At 35.0% G+C, this 24,940-nt stretch overlaps 1 protein-coding gene across 5 annotated transcripts in view; it reads right to left on the bottom strand.

The window, feature by feature from the left end:
* Positions 1-24,940, bottom strand: part of TCEA1 (transcription elongation factor A1) — an 80,185-nt gene that overhangs the window by 35,351 nt on the left and 19,894 nt on the right. For 4 of the 5 annotated variants that reach the window (XM_047725878.1, XM_047725881.1, XM_047725880.1 and 1 more), the window contains exons 3-9: positions 21,774-21,879; positions 16,937-17,024; positions 13,833-13,978; positions 12,323-12,379; positions 11,166-11,320; positions 8,053-8,199; positions 1,143-1,214 (exon numbers count right to left, since the gene is read on the bottom strand). In XM_047725878.1, coding sequence (XP_047581834.1) covers positions 1,143-1,214; positions 8,053-8,199; positions 11,166-11,320; positions 12,323-12,379; positions 13,833-13,978; positions 16,937-17,024; positions 21,774-21,879 — 771 coding nt within the window. The remainder of the gene's footprint in view (positions 1-1,142; positions 1,215-8,052; positions 8,200-11,165; positions 11,321-12,322; positions 12,380-13,832; positions 13,979-16,936; positions 17,025-21,773; positions 21,880-24,940) is intronic. The other variant, XM_047725879.1, reaches the window with a different exon arrangement.

Raw genomic sequence — 24,940 nt, 5'->3', positions numbered from 1 at the left:
CTCAATACCAGACACTTTCAATACCAGTAACCTTCCCAGCTCAGAACTACATCTTTGTATCTAATAAAATGAATACTGGTCTCAACCTCTAAAATAATATCTAGGGCCAAACCTATACCATATTTGTGGAGGATATTCCCCCATTGCCTAGCTTTTAATTCATTTCTGACTTTCAGAAAATGTTTTAACTAAGGTGAATAATTCAAAAGGGCTAAATAATTTAAGAGCATTAAAGGGCTAAAGCTAAGTATAGCTTAAAAAAAAAAAAGGAGAATCACATAAGCTTCACAAAACCAATAAATGCAACCATTTTTGGAATACCAACAATTATCAGGCACTTTTTAAATACAGTATCTATACTCTTCACTACAGCCTATGATGTAGATATTATTTACATTTAATATGTAAGAAAATTATAGTTCACTAATGATAAGAGGCAGAGTTCAAAACCCATTTGGCTCCAAAGACTATATCCCTACCACATGAGTCTCCCTAAATACATACCCCTAGCACTCGCATCTCCATTAACAATAAAAATGGTCTCAGAAGTGATTCTTCTCCCAAGTTTAAATTATATTTCTGTGGCTCACAAAAATCACTCAAAAAGGGATCATTTAAATAACACACACTTGCCTGTGTGGGGCTCATTCAAAAGTACATAGGCGATATGAAGTCTCAGTGAAAAGCCTACCAAACCATGACAGTGCTCATCTGTTAATTCCTAAAATAAACACTAAAACCATCCTGTTGGATTTCAACAAAGTAATCTTTCCAGAATCAAAATCTATGAAGACAAGTAATACCCAAAATCTCTGAAGACAGATTTTCCGGAAGTACAAGAGTCAAAGCAATTAAATAAGTATAGTATACACAGGACTATGATACAGTAAGTGCAGTTAAGATTCAATCCTGTTACTCCCACACCAAAACCATATGAAGATAGGAAAATTAAATTAACATTCTTAATTTCTAATAGAGTACAATATAGTATATTCCTTTACAAATGGTTTGTCATGGACTTCAATAGTACTAGACAGCATGAGCAGATGTATATATTTAGATACCTAGGTAGTCTTATGAAAAGATGTGAAAAAAATCTATTATAAATGGATAAAATATGAATATAAGAAAGTGTCATATACCTTCCATCGATTTCCACATTCATTGCAGACAACAAATGTTGTCATCGGTTCATCAGCACTACGAGTTTGTACCTACAGTAAAATCAAGTGAAAAATATTATTTTTTTAAAAACTATAAAAAGTCTGACCTAAATAAGAACATTCTACATTAAGAGATACAGTAACCACAACAGTACCACAATAAAATGTATAAGAGCCTGAAACAAGTTCAAATAAGCTAAGTAATGTCAAAAGGACACATATTTCAAAACTTTATTTTTCTAAGTCATTGTCTTTTCATGTTTAATTTATCCCAAATAAGTGGGAAAACCTTCTAAAGTCACACATACTTTTTATAAATGGCTAATAAATATTTAAAAATTTCATCATCACTAAGAAGCACAAAAATGTTAATTAAAAGATACATCAATCTTCTCTTATAAATTAGCAGAGATGTAAAAATTGTGAATATTTCATTCTGAAAAATATAAACTGTCACAACCTTTCTAAAAGTTAGGCAGCAACAAAGTAAGAGCCTCAAATATCCATTCTCTCTGACCTAGGAAGCTGACATCTAATCTATTATAAGATGGTAACTGGAAACACAAAGACAGGTAAGCATCTGATCACAAAGTACAGATCAATATCACTAATCATTAGGGAAAGGGAATTTCATTCCTTGAAAACCACAAGGAATTATCATCTCACACCTGTTAGAATGGCTACTATGAAAAAGACAAGAAATAACAAAAACTACTGAGGATGTGGAGAAAAGGGAACTCCTATACACTGCTGACAGGAATATAAACTGGCATATCCATTATAAAAAACAGGCCGGCAGATCCTCAAAAAATTAAAAATTATACTACCACACAGGAAGCCTGGCTGGCTCAGTTGGTAGAGCATGAAAGTCTTGATCTTGGGGTCATAGCCCCACATTGGAGTGTAGACTTAAAAAAAAAAAAAAAAAAAAAAAAAAAAAAGGCAGAGCGAGCATAAAAAGTAAAAAAAAAAAAAAAAAATCAACTATCTTATGACCCAGCAATCCCATTCCACAAATACATCTGAAGAAAATGAAATCAATACCTCAGAGTTATCTACACACTCACTGCATTACTCACAATAGCCAAGATATGAAAATAATCTAACTGTCCTTCAGCTGAAGAATGGATAAAGAAAAGTTATTCAGCCACAAAAAAAGAAGGAAATCATACCACTTGAGACAACACGGATGGACCTGGAAGACATGCTAAATAAAATATGCTAAAGAATGACAAATACAGTATGGTATCACTTATACGTGGCATCATAAAAATGAATGAATGAACGAATGAATGAATGAATGCAGATTTCATAGGAACAGAGAACAGATAGTAGTTGCAGGGGCTGGGAGAAAGGGGAAATGGAGAGATGAAGGTCAAACTTTCAAGTAAAGGAGAATAATTTCTTTGGATCTAATATATAGCATAATGACGATAGTTAAAGAGTAGATCTTAAGGAACTCACCACACACACAAAAAAAGTTAGCTATGTAAGGTAATGGATATGTTAACTATCTTGATCTTGGTAATCATTCCACAATGTATATGTATATCAAATTATCCCACTGTACACTTTAAAAACATTCAATTATATGTCAATCATTCCTCATAAAGCCAGGAGTTGGCGATGTGTATACAGGGATGTTTGAGGTGTAATTTTACAGTAATAACACTGGAAACAAATATTCAACAGGGAAATAATGAAATAAGGGCATACCCATCTGATGGAATATTATACAGCTATTAAGATGTTTACAAAGGGTCTGGGTTTTTTTTTAAATAATTAAAGGAAAATGCTTACATTATTATAGTAGTTAAGAGAAAAGAAGTACAGTTCTGCCTTGAACAATGTGGAGGCGAAAGGCACCAACTCCTCATGCAGTTGAACATCCACAACAAACTCTCCCAAAACACAACTGCTAATAGTTTACTGTTAACTATAAGCCTTACCAACAACACAAACTGTCGATTAATACATATTTTGTATGTCATACCTACTACATACTGAATTCTTAAATCAAGCTACAGAAAAGATTTTAAGAAAATCATAAGGAAAATATATTTATAGTAATGGACATAAATATGTTGAAAAAAGTTTGTATGTTAAGTGGACTTATGCACTTCAAGCCCATGATGTTCAAGGGTCAACTATACATAAAATGGTTTAAAGGGGTGCCTACGTGGCTCAGTTGGTTAAGCATCTGCCTTCAGCTTAGGTCATGATCCCGGGGTGCAGGGATCAAGCCCAATGCCAGGCTCCCTGCTCAGCAGAGAATCTGTTTCTTCCTCTCACTCTGCCTCTCCTCACTGCTCATGCTCTCTGTAATAAATAAAATCTTTTAAAAAGATGGTTTATAGGATTTTGCTACAACTAGATTAGAAAAACTTCACAAAATACTGCAGGCACCAAAATACCGACCACTATTCCTTCTAAATGCAGATTAATGGGTGATTTAATTTTTTTGTTCATATTTTTCTTCATTTTCCAATTTTTCTATAAATAGGTACTTTAACTGCCTTAAAACAGTTAATATAGGGATGCCTCGGTGGCTCAGTTGGTTAAGCGTCAGACTCGATGTTGGCTTGGGTTGTGGGACCTGGGCATGGAGCCTGCTTAAGATTCTCTCCCCAACTTTCCCTCTGCATCTCCCCACCATCCCTCTCTTAATTTAAAAAAAAAAAAAAAAGCTTATATGAACGAGAAATCCCACTCCTGAGAAAAGACCCAAAAGAATGGAAAGCAGGGTCTCAAAGAGGTATCTGTATACAAAAGTTCAAAGCAGCAGTGTTCATAAAAGCCCAAAATGTAGAAGTGTCCATCAACAGATGAATGGATAAACAAAATGTGGTATATATATACAGTGATAATTCACCCTTTAATTCGCCTTAAAAAGGAAATTCTGATATATGCTATAATATGGACTATTTGTGAACATAACATAATTTTCATTTGCATTTCCCTGATGATTAGTGATGCTGATCTGTACACATTTCTTTGTGCTTCTAATTATCTTAGAATAGATCAGGTATCAGAATTAAGCCAGGGACAAAAAAGGACAAATACTGTTATGTAGGTTCCATTTATACCTCTGACTAACTAGAGTTATCAAATTCAGATACTGGTGGTTGCCAGGAGCTAGGGAAATGTACAGTTACTGTTTAATGGGTATCGCATTTCAGTCTTGCAAGAGAAAAAGAGTCCTGGAGATTGCGATATTAATTTGTGGCAAATGTATTTGCCACAAATACATTACCTGTATTACTACAATGTATTACTTGTATTACTACTCAACTATATATTTAAAAACAGTTAAGGTGGTAAATTTTAGGTTATGTGTATTTTGCCGTAACTAAAATTTTTGAAACAAAAGAGAACTCAGGAAAAAATAATAAATAAGCTAATATGATTTTTTAAAACTTTATCAACCATAATAGACTTCTGAAGTTCTCCACTGAGAACTACTGAAAACAAGGTCCCCAAAACAGGAGGTTTTCTTTCAACTGTACATTCCTGAATGAAGCTGACAATGCATTACATATATTAAAGGTGTAAGTTATTCTTTTTTTTATATATATATTTATTTATTTATTTGACAGAGAGAGATCACAAGTAGGCGGAGAGGCAGGCAGAGAGAGAGGGGGAAGCAGGCTCCCCACTGAGCAGAGAGCCTGATGCGGGGCTCGATCCCAGGACGCTGAGATCATGACCCGAGCCGAAGGCAGAGGCTTAACCCACTGAGCCACCCAGGTGTCCCTAAAGTTGTAAGTTATTCTTAAGGTTTAAGTTATGGGGGAGATGAGGAAGTTGGGTGAAGGCAAGAACCTGAACACCAACAATATTGCATTCTGAATAAGGTCTATTTAAATTCAGTATTGGATGATGAAATCCAGTGTATTTCCACCTTGAAGATGAGAAGCACACCATACTTGTCAACTATCAACATGATTTTTAACTCAAAAGCCCAAAGGAAGATAAAGAAAAGGCACTCTCAAAAGAATACCATTCTGGCTAAGGCCTTCAGATAAAAATCGTTTTAAAGATCCTTCTGAAATATTCTCATGTATTTATATCTAGATACTTGCTAACTAGGGCCCGAAAAGTACACAGGTAGGAGGAACTTTTTGCTCTATTGGAAAAAAGTTGATCTCCTGGTAGGTACATGTTAACCAAGAGTCAAACTTATGTCTATTATATCAGTTATTTTGCCAACATTGGAAGTTTTCTATCTACTGAAGGAATTGATTCTAAGAAAATCATACCTCATCTTCAGTACTAGGTTCTTTCTATTAAAAGAAACATTTTTTATTATAGCTGATTATGTAAATATATTACTTCTTCATATGGATTTTTTTTAAAGATTTTACCTATTTATTTAGAGAGAGAGAGCGTGTGCAAGGGGAGGGTGGTAGATGGAGACGGAGAGAGAACCTCAAGCAGACGTCACACTGAGCACAAGCCCGACATGGGGCTCGATCCCAGGACCCTGAGATCATGACAGGAACCAGAATCAAGAGTTGGACGCTCAACTGACTAAGCCACCCAGGCACCCTGACTTCCAATGTTTTAAAGACGCTTTGGCTTTAAATACCTTTCTATTTATACTTAATACTTCCCGCTATGTAGCATTTTCAGGACAGAATTTTTACTGCTGAGATGTTTCTGCCTAATCAAAAGAAAACCGAGCAATCCAAACTCAGAAAAAATTTTTTTTAAGATTTTTATTTATTTGACAGAATGAGAGCAGGAGAGCACAAGCAGTGGGAGTGGCAGAGCAACAGGGAGAAGCAGGCCCCGCCCCCAAGCCAAGCAGGGAGCCTGATGTGGAGCTCTCAATGCCAGGGCCCTGGAATCATGACCAGAGCTGAACGCAGTTGCTTAACCAACTGAGCCACCCAGGTATCCCCAAACTCAGAAATTTCTGAAGCTACTTTCATATTTTAATATAATTTAGTGACTATCAGTAGTAATAGTTCTACAAAAAAAAATAATGAAGTATCAGATCTATAACTATGATTAAATGAAAGACTCCAAAAAGATAGAAAGGACTTGGATTGGTTAAATAGAGCATATCTGAAAATGGGTGTTATGTACTTTTAAAAACTAAAAGAGGCAGTTTATATAATGTGCTACCACATGTGTTTAGGAAATGGGGAAACAGGGATGCATGGCTGAATTTGTCAGAAGAGCATGCAATTCTTGATCTCAGGGTTGGGAATGTGAACCCCACGCTGGGTGCAGAAATTACTAAAAATTATTAAAAATAAATATCAAAAAAGGGAAAACAAAAAATATATACATATTTGCATATGTATGCATAAAACACATAGGAAGCAACAAAACAAACTAGTAACCTAGTTTATCTCCAGGGAGGTGGGACCAAGTTGCTGCACGCAAAAGTGGGAGGGGGACTTTCCATTCACAATTTTTTGTACCTTTTGAATTTTTAACCTTGAGAGTAACACCTTCTAAAAATTTAAAAAAAAAAAAAAAGTATAGGTTCCTTTCTACAACTTATAGAGAGTTTAGTAATACTACTTCCTTAACTGCTTAATTTTCTATCAATAAGAAAATTCAATTCCCTAAATCCATTATCCTACAATATTAACTGTAAGTTGTTCTTTAAGGAGAAAATTTTGAGTTTAGTAAATTATAGACACAGCACAAAAATAACTACTTGACAAATGAAATTAATGACAGTGTTAAATCATTTTTACACACGCATATACAACAAAAACAACCATTATGTGGCTGTTTTCAGCTATCTTTTTGTCTAAGAACAAAAAGGAAGGTTAGTTGCATCATATATGAAAAGTCATCAATACGTTGCAGAAAGGCAATCAGTATCTGGAAAGCAACTAAGCAAAAGTACCCATGCTCCAAGTGAGGAAGAGTAAAGAACTTTTCTCAAATTATATGATCCTGCCTAATAAAAAGAATTATAATCTGTTTATATACTAACCATTAATCAACTGCTCAACTACTAGAGAAAGAATATGGCCATTTCAGTAAATCCCTACGATTTTTATAAATTTTACCTGATACAGTTTTCACAGTAACAATTTCCATGAAAGTATAAATATATCAACTTATTTTCAATTAACTGGAATGTGTTAGTATTAAGAAAGCATTATCAGGGACGTTTGGGTGGCTCAGTTAAGTGTCTGCCTTTGGCTAAGGTCATGATCCTAGAGTCCTGGGATCAAGCCCCGCATCAGGCTCCCTGCTCAGCGGAGAGCCTGCTTCTCCCTCTGCCTGCTGCTCTCCTGCTTGTGTTCCCTCTCCGGCAGTCTCTCTCTGTCAAATAAATAAATAAAATGAAAGAAAGACACAAAGAAAGAAGGAGGAAGAAAGAAAAAAAGAAGAGAGCAAGCATGCAAGCATTATCAAAGTACTGGTAATTATCTTTACTACTTGTTTTGAAACAGGAGTTGCAAGCATTCTATTTATGTATTTAGTTTTAAATGGATTATAACTGACATACAATATTAGTTTCAGGTGTACAACATAGTGATTTGATATTTTTATACATCATAAAATGATTATCTTTATATGTTTAGTTACTCTCTGTCACTAAACAAAGTTACTATATTACAGACTATATTTTCCATACTGTATATTTTATCTTTTGACTTATAAATTTTATAACTGGGACGTTTGTACCTCTTAATCCCCTTTACTTAGTTCATGCAAACCCCCACCCTTCTTCTCCAACAACCACAACAACCACCAGTTTGTTCTCTGTATCTGAGTATTTCAATTTTTTTTCTTTTTAGATTCTATAAGTATGTGTGTGTGTGTATGGTATTTGTCTTCCTCTGACTTACTTGACTTAGCACAATACCCTTAAGTATTCTTACATGAAAATAAGAATCTATAAATAATCACAAACCTGTGTGTAAGTACAATTCTTCTTTTTACATTTGCCACATGTGAATAAGTCAGTCTGGGTTCCACCCGTCTTGGCCATCTGATGCTCTCTGATGGCTTCTTTGGTCAAATTTTTCCGCATCTCTTTGAGTTCATCACTAGCCATTTCCTGTGAGGGAGGTGGCAATACCACTCAGTTATAGGCAACTCCTATATATATCCTGAATGTTTTTTATGTTCTATTAGCTTAATAAAAATGGAACAAAAACCAACTTTTAGAGTTTTAAAGGTGAAAAATTATTTTCCCTCCAAGAACTCAGAGTTTGCTTTCTTTTAAAATTTCATCAAATACTTTTAAGTTTCTATGTGAAAATTAGATTTAATTACTGCTTAAAGGTTTATAAACAATGTAATAATACTACAGCAATGAGCATCTCTAATACCCAGATTGTTGTCCGCACCACTGTCCTCCCCAAAAAGGAATGAGGTATCTTTGGAGAAGCATCTGGTTCCCATTTTGAACCAAGAAATGCACAGGATTTGGGGCACCTGGGTGGCTCAGTCAGTTGAGAGTCCAACTCTTGGTTTTGGCTCAGATCATGATCTCAGGGTTGTGAGACCCAACCCCATAAAAACTACGCTCAATGCGAAGTTGGGCTTGGGATTCTCTTCTCCTTCTCCCTCTGCCTCACCCCCTGCTCACACTCTATTGGGGGGAAAAAAAAAAGAAATGCACAGGATAAGCCAGGGTCATCCTTTTGTGCCAGAGAAGAATGGAAGCTACTGAAGACTTGTGTGGTTGAGTCATATGGATGAGGAGCTAATATGAAGAAGCTCCCATTAGCCAAAGATAGGACAATTTCTTCAGCTATCAAAATAAATTTCTGTAAAAAACCAATCCCCACTGAATAAATAAAAATGTCACAAGCCCATGATGATACCGGAAAAGAAGAGCACAACCATACAAAAACGGCAAGAAAAGCCCCCAGTGGCAATTACTAGGGCACCAACTCCTCATTCTGGTAACTATTAACTAAAGGAAGAGTCTCAGACAACAAACAACATTTACTTGCCTTTCGTATCCAAACCAAGAGGTCACTAAGTGCCTGAGTTTACAATGGAAAATGCTTCTTTATCAAAAAAATCTAGCTAATATATGTGAAAGGAACAACAGAACTTTAGAAATCACTATTTTGTAACTCCTGGTAATTTAACCAACTCAGGTAAGGAAATCAGTGGATGAATGCATTAGATGAAAGGTCAAAGGAGAACTTTACAATGGAGGAATCAGGCTGTTAATATCCAAACCCACTAATCGAGCTCAACATGCTAACAGTAGAACAACAAGACATTATGTGTCTCCTGATGCAAAACAAAGTAAAAAGCACCAATTCCAAAGTATTATGTGGGGAAAACAGGTGAATTTGTATGTTATCAAACCTACAGAACTAGATTCCAGTTCACAGAAAATAGAGGGGACAGAAAAGTTAAATAAATAACATCATAAGGGGGCGCCTGGGTGGCTCAATGGGTTAAAGCCTCTGCCTTCGGCTCAGGTCATGATCCCAGAGTCCTGGGATCGAGCCCCACTCAGTGAGGAGCCTGCTTCCTCTTTTCTCTCTCTCTGCCTGCCCCTCTGCCTACTTGTGATCTCTGTCAAATAAATAAAAAATCTTAATTAAAAAAAAATCATAAGGAGGAGATAATTCATACTGTGGGATACAGAAGTAAACTGGTTTCTTCAATAGGTCAGTGTCATGAAGAAAAAGGGGGTCGGGGCAGGAGAAGAGACTGCAAGAGATTTAAACACATATATACAAAATCTTTAGAGAACCCAACTAAAGGTATGTGCAGACTGGAATCCTGATACAAAGAAATGTACAATCAGGAAAATATTAATATATAAATTAGGAATTGCTGTTAGCTTTGTTGGATGTAGTGATGACAATGTAATTATGTAAGAAAAAAACTTTTTAATTATATTTTTAAAGGTATCTCTCTTAGGTTTATAAAGGTAAAAAGATATAATGTCTGGGATTCATTTAAAAACAACTCAGGGGAAAAGGAAAAAAAAAAGGGATAGATGAAAAGGGTCATTGTTGCAAGTTGAAGCAGCTGCCTTCAACTCAGGTCATAATCCTGGGGTTCTGGGATCAAGCCCCACATCAGGCTCCCATCTCAGCGGACAGCCTACTTTTCCCTCTCCCTCTGCTTGTGTTCCCTCTCTCACTGTGTCTCTCTCTGTCAAATAAACAAATAACTAAAAAAAAAAAAAAAAAAAAAAAAAAAAAAAAAGAAAAGAAAAAGGGTCACAAATTCTATTTTTAAAAAGATTTTATTTGTTTATTTGGAGAGAGAGCACAAATTGGGGGGGAGGCAAAGGAGAGAAGTGGACTTCCCACAGAGCAGGGAGCCCAATGAGGGGCTCAACCCCAGGACCTTGGGATCATGACAGCTAAAGGCAGACACTTTACCGACTGAACCACCCAGGTGCCCCAAGGGTGACAAATTCTTAAAAATACGTGAAGCTTAGGTGATGGATATAAAGGAATTCATTACATTATGGTCTCTAATTTAAAGTTTTATGTTATTTTAATGAGGTTTTAAAAAAATGAATGTTAAAAATATAATTTTATTAGCTATATAGAAACACAAATTTATTCTCTTGGATGTGTAATAAAATAATGAGACTGAAGATTACGAACAGCTGTGTCTATAAAGAGCAAGCTCTGAATTTCGTTTTCTCAATCATTCCCTAAAATTTAAGGAACAGTCAATAAGATGTGACCAATTTTATGGGGTTTAGCCATGAAAAGAACTTGGGAGGTTAAAAAGCCTGTTTGCAATTAGATATTCAAATCTTCAATTCCACGTGAATCCAAAATAAGTAAAAACAGTTTAATTTTTAGACAATGATTTAAGGCAATCAACCAAAGATCATGGTATAATTGTGGAAAAGACAAAGTATTGATACCAACAGATTTAATCACCTAAAGTTATGTGTCTAGTACATTATACATATAAATATAGCAAAATAGCTAATGATAATTTATTATAAATATAGTACTTATAAAGTACTTTATGATTTATACATACTTTTCACCTAACATCATGGAAATGTTCATATATACTCACCTCTGCTGTCATTCTAGCGAATAAGTCAGGAGGAATATTTCCACACAGTACATTTTTCCTTAAATTTGGATTCTTAGCATCTTTAAGATTTGATATTCTACTTCGTACTCTATTTTTGTATTTCATGTCTGTATTCCTTATTTCTTGATAAATAGGTACTAGGCCGTTAAGGAAAAATGTTAAATTATAAAGGTATTTTTTTTTATTTCACCAAAGTAAGAATTCCTAAAATTTCTAAGCAGTTCTCCAAAACGGTTTCCAACTTAGATTAAGCTAACAGACAGTGTTTCTACCTCATTTCTTGATCTGTAACTGGCAAATAAAAGTGATCCTACTTTTATTACACTATGAATGAGCAACGCTTTCTTCTTGTTTAATGTCAGCAGCACACAAATTAGAGACATTTCAAAAAGTAACTTAGGTACTCAGTCTGAGTGACAAAACTTGTGAAAAGAAGCCTGCGTTTTATATAAACTTTCACTTGCTCAAATCTGAATTCTACAAAGGATCCTAAAAGGCTAAATGACTACACAGTTCCTTTGGGGGCCCTCTGGGAAATCATTCACGGTGCCCTGAAGGTTCATTTCCTCTCCCAGCTCAGCAAGAAGCTAGTTTACCAGGGTTTTTTGTTTTTTTTTTCCTCAACAGAACCAGTGAGCCCAAAGAGCAGCATACTTTCTTTCTAACAAGGCCATTTCCAAAACTAGGACAGTTCCATGGTCACGTGGTCACCCAGATGTGCACGACCCCTCTCCCAAACCCCCTTCCGTGGTGCCCAGGACAAACATACTTCCTTCTGGGTAATGAACTCAGGGGACCCCACATGCTTTGCTGAGATCCCCCCAAATGTGAAACCCTACTACACATGTATAGTGTGTGTGTCTTCCATGCCCTCCTTCTGCACAAGTTCATCTGAGATGCCACATTCTCAATTTGCAAGGCAGAAAAATAAAAATACTATCAACACATATGTTTTAATTCTGAGTAACAAGAAAACAAGAACAAAATGACATGGATAGCCCGATATCTTGTCCTTGCAAAATAATACAATGAAGACAGAAACTGAAAAATCAAATTCTAAATTCTATACAGAAAGAAGAAAAATAGTTAATCTAGCAGATTATTTAAACAATCATGAATATACACACAAAGGATATCTTCCTCAATTTGAGATCCTAATTCTTCCTCATCAGCTCCAATAGCGACGTAGTCATCTAAACACAGGCACAAAGAATTGTCAAAAATAAGCGATTATGACATTTAAAAAAAAACTTCAATACAGAGTAAATTAAACTGCATTCCTATTTCTTAAACCCCATTGCCCTAATAAAGAGTCCTTTTTTTTTAGTTTCATTAGAATCTGATCTCTTTCCTACCCACTAGACTCCTCCTCTGGATTCACCTAATGTCCACAGTGCTCCTGCATTGATGATTCCTTATCCCTCAGGAGTGGGGAAGTAATTGATCTAGCAGGCAATTCCTCAATTCACAACTCCATAAATTCTGGTTGCTCCAGCAGAGAGTAGAGAAAGTTATAGAAAGAAATGTCTTGTATCCTGTGACTCAGGCTTCAATGCAAAGAAACCATTCATTTCATCTGCCAATCACATATATGGACACACTCAGAAGACTCCTATGCAAATATTCAAATGGATAGAAGGAAATAAAAAGAAACTAGGAAGAAAAAAGAAAAAATATATAAAGAGACAACAAGGGAATCAAAATAGGGCAGAGTAAAGAGAAAAACAGGTCATAGTAACTATGGTACAGTATAATAGAAAAGAAAAGGAATGAATTTGTATAAGATGATAAATATTCCTGTATATGAAACATTTTTACATAAGAATGAATAACTTCAAATTAAATTAAGGCTCCCATATATATAAAAATCAAGATCTCTTTTCCACTTAAAAGAAAGTAAAAAATGGAATTATGAATATAAAACTTAAATACTATATGTCATACTAACATTTAACAATAGGACCCAAATACAATACCATTAATGCTCAATCTGGGAGCAGAGTAATTACAGTTGACCCTTGAATGACACAGGGATTAGGGATGTCAACTCCCTGTGCAGTCAAAAATCCACATATAACCTTTGACTCCCCAAAGACTTAACTAGTAATAGCATACTGTTAACCAAAAGCCTACCAATGATGTAAAGAATTAACACATATTTTATATATGTACTATATACTGTATTCTTACAACAGAGTACACTAAAGAAAAGAATGTTAAGAAAATCATAAGAGAAAACACATTTACGTATTGTACTAGTTTTGTTGGAAAAAAAAAATAACTTCATTATAAGTAAACCCATGCAATTTAAACTCATTATCCAAGGGTCAACTAGGGTTTGTAGATTAAAAGTGGGGGAAAAGAAGATTTGTGAAAAACCTTTAAGTTACTATGAATCAAGGGAAACATCCACATATTAGAAAGGATCTCCTTCTTGGAACTATATAGTAGCAAGCAGAGGCCCCACGATGCCTAGTGCTCTCTGCCATCGTTAACCCCTATGTGCCACAACATCTTCCTGAACTAAGCAGTGCAAGCAGCTACACAAGGAAGCCACTGGCGAAACAGAAATATGGAGGTGGACATGGCATCGGTGGTGGTGAAGAACAAAGGACCAGGAAATGAAACAAGGTACACTAAACTTACCTCCCGTTCGGAGAGCTGCGGCCAGCATCTCCCTACACTTTAACCGTACAGAATCAGAAGTGCTTGGTGCCCGAGGAAAAGATGAAACATAAGTATCTCGAGCATTTGTCTCATCCTTTCTGCTGCTTACGTTGCCACTGGAACTACTAAAATACATATACATGCACACACCAAAAAGAAAACAGGAAAAATTCTCTTAAAGTAACATCATTACTATCACTCTCTAAAAACAAAAATTTGGGGCATAAATAAGATCGTATTCAGCAACTCTTACATGAAAAAAGAAATTGCGTGCATATAGATTTCTAAAAAGTTAAAGTTTTAGGAAATCTGAGACATGTTTCATGGTTTTTTTTAACCAATTAAACACCTTGATTATCCTTTTAAACATTAAACAATATTTTTAATAAAGAAAATACACATTACAGCTCAATACAATAAATGAAAACAAGGATCTGGGTTTTGAGAAAGGTGAGAGGATGATACCAGAGAATACGAAGCTCTCAACCAAGACTAGAGGGGAAAAAACAATGCTTGAAAAACCCTATTCCAATTAGATAACCAATGAAGTTTCTATTTAAAACACTCCCTTCTGGATTAAAAAATGTGTAGTAAAAAAATGAATTTTAAGAATATGAAAATGTCTCCCCGGGGGCTAATAATACATTGTATGTTTATAAAAAAATTAAAAAAAAATTTTTTAAAAAAGAATATGAAAATGTCTCTTTAATTCCTCCCTAGAAACATCAACACAATCAGGACAGTTTAACAGTTTTCCAGTCAACCTAATCATTTCAATTGCTTCTAACTTCTTAAGAGTCTCACCAAAATATTTTCTGTGGGGTTGTAATTAATGTTTATCACACTGAAGATATTTGCCACAAACCTTTCCAAAGACACCAATCACCAGCCACAGAGTAACTTGCTGCATTCCTCCAAAGAGATCCCGCCTCCTCTTTCTCCACATAACCCACTATCAAAATGCACAAACTGATCCCGGTGGGCAGAACAGTCCTTCTGTATACCTTTTACGTTTAATCACCTCCTTCCTGAAGCCTTGTCTTCTCCGAAAGAGTGTGAGTAAGCATGCATGTGTATAGATAAACACCAACCACTTTGTCAGACTTCATATGTGATACTTCAATGTGTTTGTCAATAGGCTCTCTCCCTAAATTTCAATTCCATAAAACAGACAAAAATGTACTAGGAACTCATGCCTTCTCCAATATCTATTTAAAATAGCTGCATACACTTTTATGTTTTATATCCAAGACATGAAGTCAGCAACTTTGAATATAATACAACTGAAAGATCTGTTAAAAATTTTGTAAATTATAGCCTATACTTTTCAAAAATATTATGGTCATGATAAACAGTGACAGACTGAAGAAGTACTCCAGATTAAAGTAAACCAGAGATGACAGCTAAATGCAGAATGTGATCCTGGATGATATTATGGAAAAATCTTTTCCTCTGCAATAAAATGCTTTATTGGGAAAACCGCTAACATATAAATATGCCCTACAGATTAGGAAAAAAGCACTTTATTAATCCTAACTTCTGGATTTTGGTATCTATATTGTGCTAGATGTGAGAAAGAGTCCTTGTTCTCAGTAAATACACACTGATGTATCTAGGGATATAAAGGACTCTCATTTAGTTCAAAATAAAATTATTCATGTGACTGAGTATGTACACACACATATGTGTATGCATATACACACACAGTGGCAACTGGGAGTTCTTTGTTCTGTTCTTACAATTTTCTAAAAGTCTAAAACTATCTCAAGTCAGAAAACACTGAATAAATTTTATAACAAAGGATGTTCACCCTTTAGCTTACCTCTTTTATTATCAAGTTTAGTTAGTTCTAATGCATAAGACAACAGTGTATGGAATATTAATTACTGTTACTGAACCAATGAGGGGTACATTATCACTTTGGGGAAAATACTAAGACATAAATTAAGTTAAAATGGGTAGCCTAAAACTTTAATCCATCCGAATCACTTGAAAAGCTTGTTAAAAACATTTCTGGGCCCCATCACCACAATTCCATATTCAGTAGTTCCGGGGTGAAGCCCAACAATTTGCTTTGCTAACAAGTTGCAGGTTCCCTGCTATTCCTGGGACTACACTTTAAGAACTACTGCTCTACATCCGAGTCAAGTGTTAAAACACAAGCTTCCCAAAAACAAAGAAACTGTATGTAACCTATTAGGCATATTATCTACAACATCAACATGCTAGATACTACACAGTTCATTCATTATATGTGACAGGAAAAGAATAAATGCAAAGGCCTCATGAAAGCTGAGGAATAATTGGAACCCTTCATTACTGAACTTCACATTTTAAGTTATGACAGACAGCTAAATTGAGAGGGAAGAAATTCGCATAAAAAGAGAAACAAATCCAGGCCCTCCCCCCACAAAAAAAGAACAAAACAAAACTAAAAAAGAAATGTGGTAAAGTCAGTAATCACTTGAATCCTTAATTAATACCTTAATACCTTCATTATCAATTCTATTAGTGCTATCCCAAGGATTCCATTCAATTAAGTTTACTGAATACAGTGTAAGTAATTTCTCCTTATTTATTTTGTATCTTCTAAGTCTCTTAAATTCCGATGAAAATCTTGTAAGAAACCTTAGAATATTCTATCTGGCTATACGCATTTACTAATTCTGTTTTTGTGGGGTTTTTTTTTATTTTATTTTTTCAGCGTTCTACGATTGTTTATTCACCACATCCAGTGCTCCATGCAATACATGTCCTCTTTAATACCCATCACCAGGCTCATCCATTCCCCTACCCACCTCCCCTTCAAAACCCTCAGTTTGTTTCTCAGAGTCCACAGTTTCTCATGCTGCATCTTCCCCTCTGATTTACCCCAATTGACTTTTCCTTTCCTTTTCCTAATGTCCTCCATGTTATTCCTTATGCTCCACAAGTAAGTGAAACCATATGATAATTGACTTTCTGTTTGATTAGAAAATAGGAAGAGGAGTACAGACATGAGACCATAAATAAGACCACGGAGGAAGTGACAGTCAAATACAACTATGACTTCAAACAGAAATGAATTTCCATAAAGTGCATACCTTTCTTCTCTTGCTTCAGGGCTATTCTGTGATGTAATTGCAGTCTCTTTTTTCTTTTCTTCAGGGTCTTTATCTGTTGATGGTCCATCTGAAAATTAGGAAATCCCTCAGTTGTTAACATTTGTTTAAAAAATTATAAAATGGAACTACTTCACATTATCAAGCCATTGATGCAACAACAACAACAACAAAAATCCTAAAATTTCAAAAGTAAATGAAGTTTATGCAAGCTCTTCTACTAGCATATGTACTTGGTTATTTTTCACAGTGCATGCTTAGCATTCCCAAATAAACTCCCTCATTTAGTGGGAAGCACAAATTCATATGCCAACGGGAACCTAAAATGGCAAAAAATATACTTAAAAATAAAATCTTTTAAAACTAGTAAATAAATAAATCAATGAAACGGAGAAAAATATACAGAACAAAGGAAAGAATACAGAAATAATATCAGTACTGTCATTTTAAAAATGAAAAGTGCAAAGCATATATAGCAATATAATTTTAACAATTTTTCATGAAGTCAAAAAATTTGAGGTAGTACCAAAATGTATATAAGTATTTCTGGGATGGTAAACAAAGAACATTTTCATAGAAAAGACTTCAGGATTAGTAAAGCCTACCTAACACCTCCTCTATCTTAAATAATCTGTAAAGTAATATAGTCCACAAGCTTTAAGAGATAAAGAGGTGTAAAACAGATTGGGCCAATGCAATTTTTTAACAATGAAAAGAAACATACATGTTTAAATCAACCAGAACCGACTTCTGAAGCTGGGTTCAGAAAACGTTTGGATCTACTGCATAAATTATCCCACTTATCTATCTACATTTTGATCCCTACGTAATAAGAGCTACATAAATACTTTACTTCTGCATATCCCTCTGTACAGCATATAAAAGAGCATACAGATATTCAACTGTTTAGTTAGTTTAGTTTAGTTAGTTTTAGTTTAGTTCAGGACCACCTAGGTAACTTTTAAGCATAACCTAAAGCTCAAGCTCCTATCCTGATCCATTCAATCCAAATCTCTGGCAGTGAAGCATGAGCATCAAAATCTTTAAAAGTTCCCCAGATGACTCTAATATGCTAATCTAGATGAGGCTAATTGATAGAGAATGGTCTAAATCACAATTCTAAGAACTCATCTTGTAAACGTTAGGGTTACCAAATCCAAAATACAGTTCCAGTCCCCTATAATATTGTGTAAGTTTTCACTTACTAATTTTATTGCCCCTTTTTATTCTCTACAATTCATTTCCAAAGACTAAAGCTGGTAGAAAACAAAGATTACTAATGACATTAAAGAATGTAACAAGGACTAGAAAATACTCCAAAATGCAATACTACCTAACAATCCAATCATACGGATCCCACACACAGCTCTCACGGTGTGAACTGGTGAAATCCTTTGAGGAAGCAGAGCAGTAAGAGATGTAAACAGCCTTAAAAGCATTCCTACTATCTAAATATAGTGTCATGAGCAACAGAGCACACCCAGAGAGAAGGAGTCCAGCTCTGGACTGAGACTATCTGCAGACTACACCTCACCACCAATCCAACTGTGCACAAGATGCTTAATCTCTCTTTATCTCCATTCCTCTTTAGAAAATGGGAAATATATTGACACCTAGTACACTGGGCTCCTGGGAGGGTTAAATATATCCATATGTTAAGTATTCAAACTATGCTGCAGTGTAGCAGTAGTAGTAAATCTTCTGGAAATCTATCTAGTAATCTATAGAAAAAGTTTTAGGCAGAAAGATGTTCATCAAGACATTATTTATAATAGCTATAAAGTTAAGAAAAACATATCTAAGTGATTAAATTAAGGCAAGTGATTAAATTAAGGCAAGTGATTAAATTAAGGCATAATCACCCAGTGCATTATTCTGAAGCCAATAAAAGTGAGTTAATGATGATATAAAAATATAAAGTTTTTTTCATTAAAAAAGGCAATATAAGTAAATATACATACAGTATAATTATAGTTGAAGCAAAATCCATACACAAGGAGAAAAATGGGCAAGAAATGCAACAAGATATTAACTGATGGTTGTATTTAAAGACAGACTTAATGATTTCTTTTCCTCCTCCAATTCTCCATATTTAATGAACATGGAAATCTTTCAATATTAAAAAAAAAGTTTTTAAAGGAAAACTTCTAATGAGATCAGATACCTCCAATAAGTATAAAAGAGTAGAACTTCTTTAAATTTAAGATTAAATGAACGTAACTACAATGTCCCACAAAATGTAAACCATCTTTCCAGAAATAAAAAACATGTATATGGTTCTCAGTCAACTTTCTATGGCAAATTCTAATTACTTCAGAATATGGAATAAGATTTAAAATTTAAATGAATTACAAACATAAAGTTTCAGTTTGTCTTTAAAGACTAGGTTTTTTTTTAAGTTTTTTATTTTGAAATAATCTGACGCTTGCACCAATGTTTTAGAATGACGCAAAAAACTACCCAGGCGCACCTGAGTGGCACAGTCGGTTAACCATCCAGACTCTTGGTTTTGGCTCAGATAGTGATCTCAGAGCCCTGGTACTGCGACCTATGTCGGGCTCTGTGCTCAGCATGGAGTCAGCTGAGGTTTCTCTCTCTTCTCCCTCTGCCCCTCCCCACTGCACACTCTCTCTCTAAAATAAATAATAAATAAATCTAAAAAAAAAAAAACTTCACTCAGATTCCCTAAGTGTTAATGTTTGGTATACTCATTTCCTTATTCATTCATCACTGCCCCCTACTATACACATACATGTGTGCTATAAGTACACAAACACGCACACTATTGTGTGCACACATATTTCTTTTGAACCATTTGAAAATCCATAGCAGACACCCTGCTCCTTAATCCCAAAATACTTCACTATGTATTCCTCAAGAAAAAAATTCATTTATATAACCACAGTAAATAATAAGTAAATTTAACAATGATACAATACTGCTTACTTACCTACAGACCTTACAAAAAGGTCTTTATAGCAATTTTTCCTTTCTGGTCCAGAATCCAATACAGGAACATATATCATATTTAATTTTCTTAAGACTAAACTCTTTAAATTTTAGAGGCTTTACAATTTTTAGTTCTTAGTTTCTAAGCTCTTGGAAGTAATAGATTTTTTTTTGTTATTACTACTATTGCCCTTGAAATTTTAAAAGTTTCAACTTTTTCTATTTTTCCTCCATGTAAGGCTAATACCTGCTTGATTCCATGCTGGGGCAGGGAAGACAGATGAACCCAACACACTTTTTGGTTCCAGAATATAAAAAAAGATAAAACTTAAGGAGTTTGTCAAACGGACACAAGAGCCAGTTTGAATGGGTGCCCATTAGTCAAACTTGGGATAATATAAACATCAAAATAGTAATAACAGTAATGAATTATAATCCATGCTATAAAATAGGAATCCACTAATAGGAAAATAACAGGCAAGTAAAAGGAGGGCTCTTTCTTGTAGTAGTAGAATGTTTATTTATAAATATTGAAGAAGCAGAAGAGTTAGAAAATCAGAATTTTGCAACTAACACTATAAAGAACAGTTTGGGCAAGAACTGGTTGATACTAAATGGGGGGGTGGGGAGAAGACCGAAGAGAAGCAAGATAGTTTAAGGATCTTAAAATGTCTTTCATAAAATGCCTATCAGATATAAGAAGGAAAATGATAAATGATAGTGTATGCCTTGACTGGGTTATCAAAATTAACAACATCAATGCCTCTAGATGTGATAACCTCACATCCAACTACAGATGCACAATCTGATCTAATCATGAGAAAATAACAGCAAAAGTCCAAATCATAATTATTTTAAGCTGCTATTAAAAACACTGATGAAAAATAAATAAATAAATAAATAAAAACAAAGATGAGTGCTTATATTCTTCAAATTGTCAATGTTATAAATAACATAAGAAGGCTTAAGAACTATTCCAGAGCAGAAGACTAGTGATCCTAGACTTGTTCTCAAAGGAAAAAAAAAGTTAGAGAACATCAGTGGGACACCTGACAAAACGGGAACCTGCCCTGTAGATTATAGTACTATACTGATGTTAAATTTCTTGAATTTCCTATATTATTACATAAGAAAATAAACTTGTTCCAAGGATACAGACACTTAAGTGCTGAAGGGTAAAGCACGATAGATGAAACTATTCTCAAATGGTTCAGCAAAAGTAATTTGTGCGTTTGAATATATATATATACGGAGAAAGGGAAGAAATATGACAGAACAAAAATGGCAAATATTAAAAATCTAGAAAAAGATACATGTGAGTTATTTTTATTATTTTTTTTTTTTATTATTTTATTATTCTTGTAAACTTTCTGTAAGTTAGAAAATTATTTCAAGGAGCACTTGGGTGACTCAGTTGTTAAGCATCTGCCTTCAGCTCAGGTCATGATCCCAGAGTCTGGGAGGGAGCCCTGCATCGGGCTCCTTGCTTAGCGGGAAGCCTACTTCTCCCTGTCCCACTCCCCCTGCCTGTGTTCCCTCTCTCACTCTGTCGCTCTCTGTCAAACAAATAAATAAAATCTTAAAAAAAAAAAATTATTTCGAAAACCTTTTTAAAAAGTATGACAACTTTCTCACGGGCAGAAATTTTCCTCTTAAAGAGAAGTCCAGTTCTAAGTATTAAAAGACAAAAAAAGCTAATTTTGACTAACTTAAAAAAGCAAAACCCTCAGGGATGTCAGACTAATGCCACTCTCTTTTAATATAAGGCATTGATTTCAATACATTTATATTTGTAAACAGAAAAAAATACAAATACCAAGTGTTTGAGTAAGCCAGATCATAAATATATATAAGGGAAGATCAATTATACCTAATAACTTTTTCCAGGATTTGATGAGAGACTTTGCTAAAGATGTAACTTCTTCATCTGTACTCTGCTTGCGAATAGCATTTACTGACATTCCAATTCTTGTGGACTGCAAGGCAATGACAAAAAAAATTGTATAAGCCATTTTATTTCAGACACTTTAGTGTTTCATTTTCTTCTTTCCCATTTTCCTGTGAGAAAAAACGTGTTATTTAAATTCTTTAATGCTATATTAATATATTCTTGTATATTATATATATATATATATATTCTTATATACAATAGAATTAAGATACATGCGTCTTTAGATCAAATACTGGACTCATTGAGGTTATTACCATAGAGATCTGTTATAAGCATATAAGTTGCTACTGTAATAAGGCTAGTTAACCAGTAAAATGAAATCAGTCTTTCCATAACTCTCAAAGAATAAAACATAAAATGTTTGTATTTATTTGTAGGCCATCCTGAAGCAATCATGACTAATATATGCACTTCTTTGTTTCTATATATTCTTCAACATAGATTACTCCATAAATCACCTGCTGAGACTTCAATGAGAATACCCAAATATTACCATCGATAGAGGTTTAAAAGCATTTTTTTGCCCAAACTAGCAAATAATCACAGAAATTAAAATGGGAGTCACAGAATACAATAATACATCATGTGGTAATATTATTGTTATTTATTATTCTTATGCCCAGGATTATGCTGGGAGCATCCATATATTCACTAATCTTCCTAACAACCCTATGAAGTTGAGATCATTATCCCTACTTGTCCAGCAATATTACTAATTGGTAAAGCTGGGATTTTAATGCAGGTCTGCCCACCCCCAAAGTCCATGCTCTCTCCTGCACACCAATGGCTTTCAAATTGTACTCAAAGAACACAAAAGCTATGACAGGCCAATTAAGAATGATAAATAGAAAATGGTAAATTATTTAGTAAGTTCAAGTTGTTAGTAGACAATCTTTCAAAACATACAGTCAATAGAAGAAAAAAACAACAAAAGGAATTGTTAGTGGCAAAAAAAGGGGGGGTGGGAATCCCTGCTATAAACTTTAAGACAGAATAATAAATGGGTACTTATGGTTTCCTGCTAAATTATTCAGTCTTCTCAACAAAGAGATTCAAGACAGAAATTGGTTCAAGAATTTAGAGTATGTGTTTGGCTGGAATGGCCTATGTTATACCTATGGAAGGCTACGCAATGCAGATAAGGTTTCATAGTAGAAAGATAAAGGGGACTCTGCAATTCTAAAATCCAAAAATGTTTTGTGCTTAATGTTTTGGGAGGGTTTTCCCCCAAAGAAAGAGGTTTACTGCTTTAACAAAATGCTCTCAGAACTTTTTTTAGAGAAGAAAATACTTTAAGAACTTTAAAACTTTTTAGAACTTTTCTAACACTTGGATACAGAAAATTTTCCAGAAGCAAGTGCCTGGGCTACATGGCATAGCCTACAATTGTGTGGACCCAGAGCTGTCCTACTGGATGAAGCTAACTGCTTAGAAGCCAGGCTTGCACTTACAGCCACCATACGAAGTGTCAGGTCTGGCTTCTTATCCTGATGCCTTCAGCACTCCTTCTCCAGCACCCATTCACAGCTCTTCCTCACTACCACCCCACAACCCAACCCACCAACCTAGACAAAAACCTACTTTTGGAATGAGTCAGGGAAATCATCTGAGTTACTAACACAGTTCTGAAGCTTGCAGTTGATATAGACTGGCAAAGAAAATGGGATTTTAGGAAGGAGAGGCAAGCAAAGATATAAGGAGAGCATGAACAAATCGTGTGCTGTGCGTGATTTCTTTTTAATTGTCACAGGATGTTTTCATCACTAAGGAGTCAATAATTTCCTGCTTAAACCCCATGAAAACCCATACGGAGACTAAGCATCTGTAACAAACATGCTTATTTAAGGAAGAGATCATCTAGTCAAAAAATAGTAAGAAATGAGACTGCTAAGGTAGACTGACAAAGATCTGGGTAGGTTTTCCCTCCATTTTAAAGAGGGTATCTGGGGAACAGTAGAAGAAACCAGACAGAGAACAGGATTATTAAGCTGTATTACTTTGATAACCAATTCTAGATGTACCTCTAAGAATTCTCTGGATTCTGGATTTTTCCTAATACCAGTGTACTATAATTTACAGGATGTAACAGGTGGCCTATAAAAAAAATGTTGTGTGCTCAAATAACATTAAGATTGTAGAGCTGAGGTGCCTGGGTGGCTGTCGTTGGTTAAGCATCTGCCTCTGGCTCGGGTCCAGGGATTGAGCCCTGCATCAGGTTCCCTGCTCAGCAAAGTCTGCTTCTCACTCTCTCTCTGCCCCTCCCCTACTTGTGCATGAGCTCTCTTTCTCTCAAATAAATAAATAAAATCTTTAAAATTATTAAATAAATAATGCAAACAAACAAAAAAGAACTATAGTTACAATGCTTGTGACTCCAAAACTAATGAAGGTTTTTTTTTTTTTTTAATTGACTCTCTCTGCTTGACTTATTTCACTCAGCATAATCTCTTCCAGTCCCGTCCATGTTGCTACAAAACTTGGGTATTCATCCTTTCTTTCTTTTTTTTTTTTTTTTTTTTTTTTACAGCTTTATAAACATATATTTTTATCCCCAGGGGTACAGGTCTGCGAATCGCCAGGTTTACACACTTCACAACACTCACCATAGCACATACCCTCCCCAATGTCCATAACCCCACCCCCTCTCCCAACCCCCTCCCCCCATCAACCCTCAGTTTGTTTTGTGAGATTAAGAGTCACTTATGGTTTATCTCCCTCCCAATCCCATCTTGTTTCAATTACTCTTCTCCTACCCCCTCAACCCCCCATGTTGCATCTCCTCTCCCTCATATCAGGGAGATCATATGATAGTTGTCTTTCTCCGATTGACTTATTTCGCTAAGCATGATACCCTCTAATTCCATCCACATCGTCGCAAATGGCAAGATTTCATTTCTTTTGATGGCTGCATAGTATTCCATTGTGTATATATACCACTTCTTCTTTATCCATTCGTCTGTAGATGGACATCTAGGTTCTTTCCATAGTTTGGCTATTGTAGACATTGCTGCTATAAACATTCGGGTGCATGTGCCCCTTCGGATCACTACGTTTGTATCTTTAGGGTAAATACCCAGCAGTGCAAT

The sequence above is a fragment of the Lutra lutra genome, chromosome 4 (genome assembly GCF_902655055.1).
Source record: "Lutra lutra chromosome 4, mLutLut1.2, whole genome shotgun sequence".
Classification (NCBI taxonomy): domain Eukaryota; kingdom Metazoa; phylum Chordata; class Mammalia; order Carnivora; family Mustelidae; genus Lutra; species Lutra lutra.
This window is presented reverse-complemented; position numbering and strand designations above follow the sequence as displayed.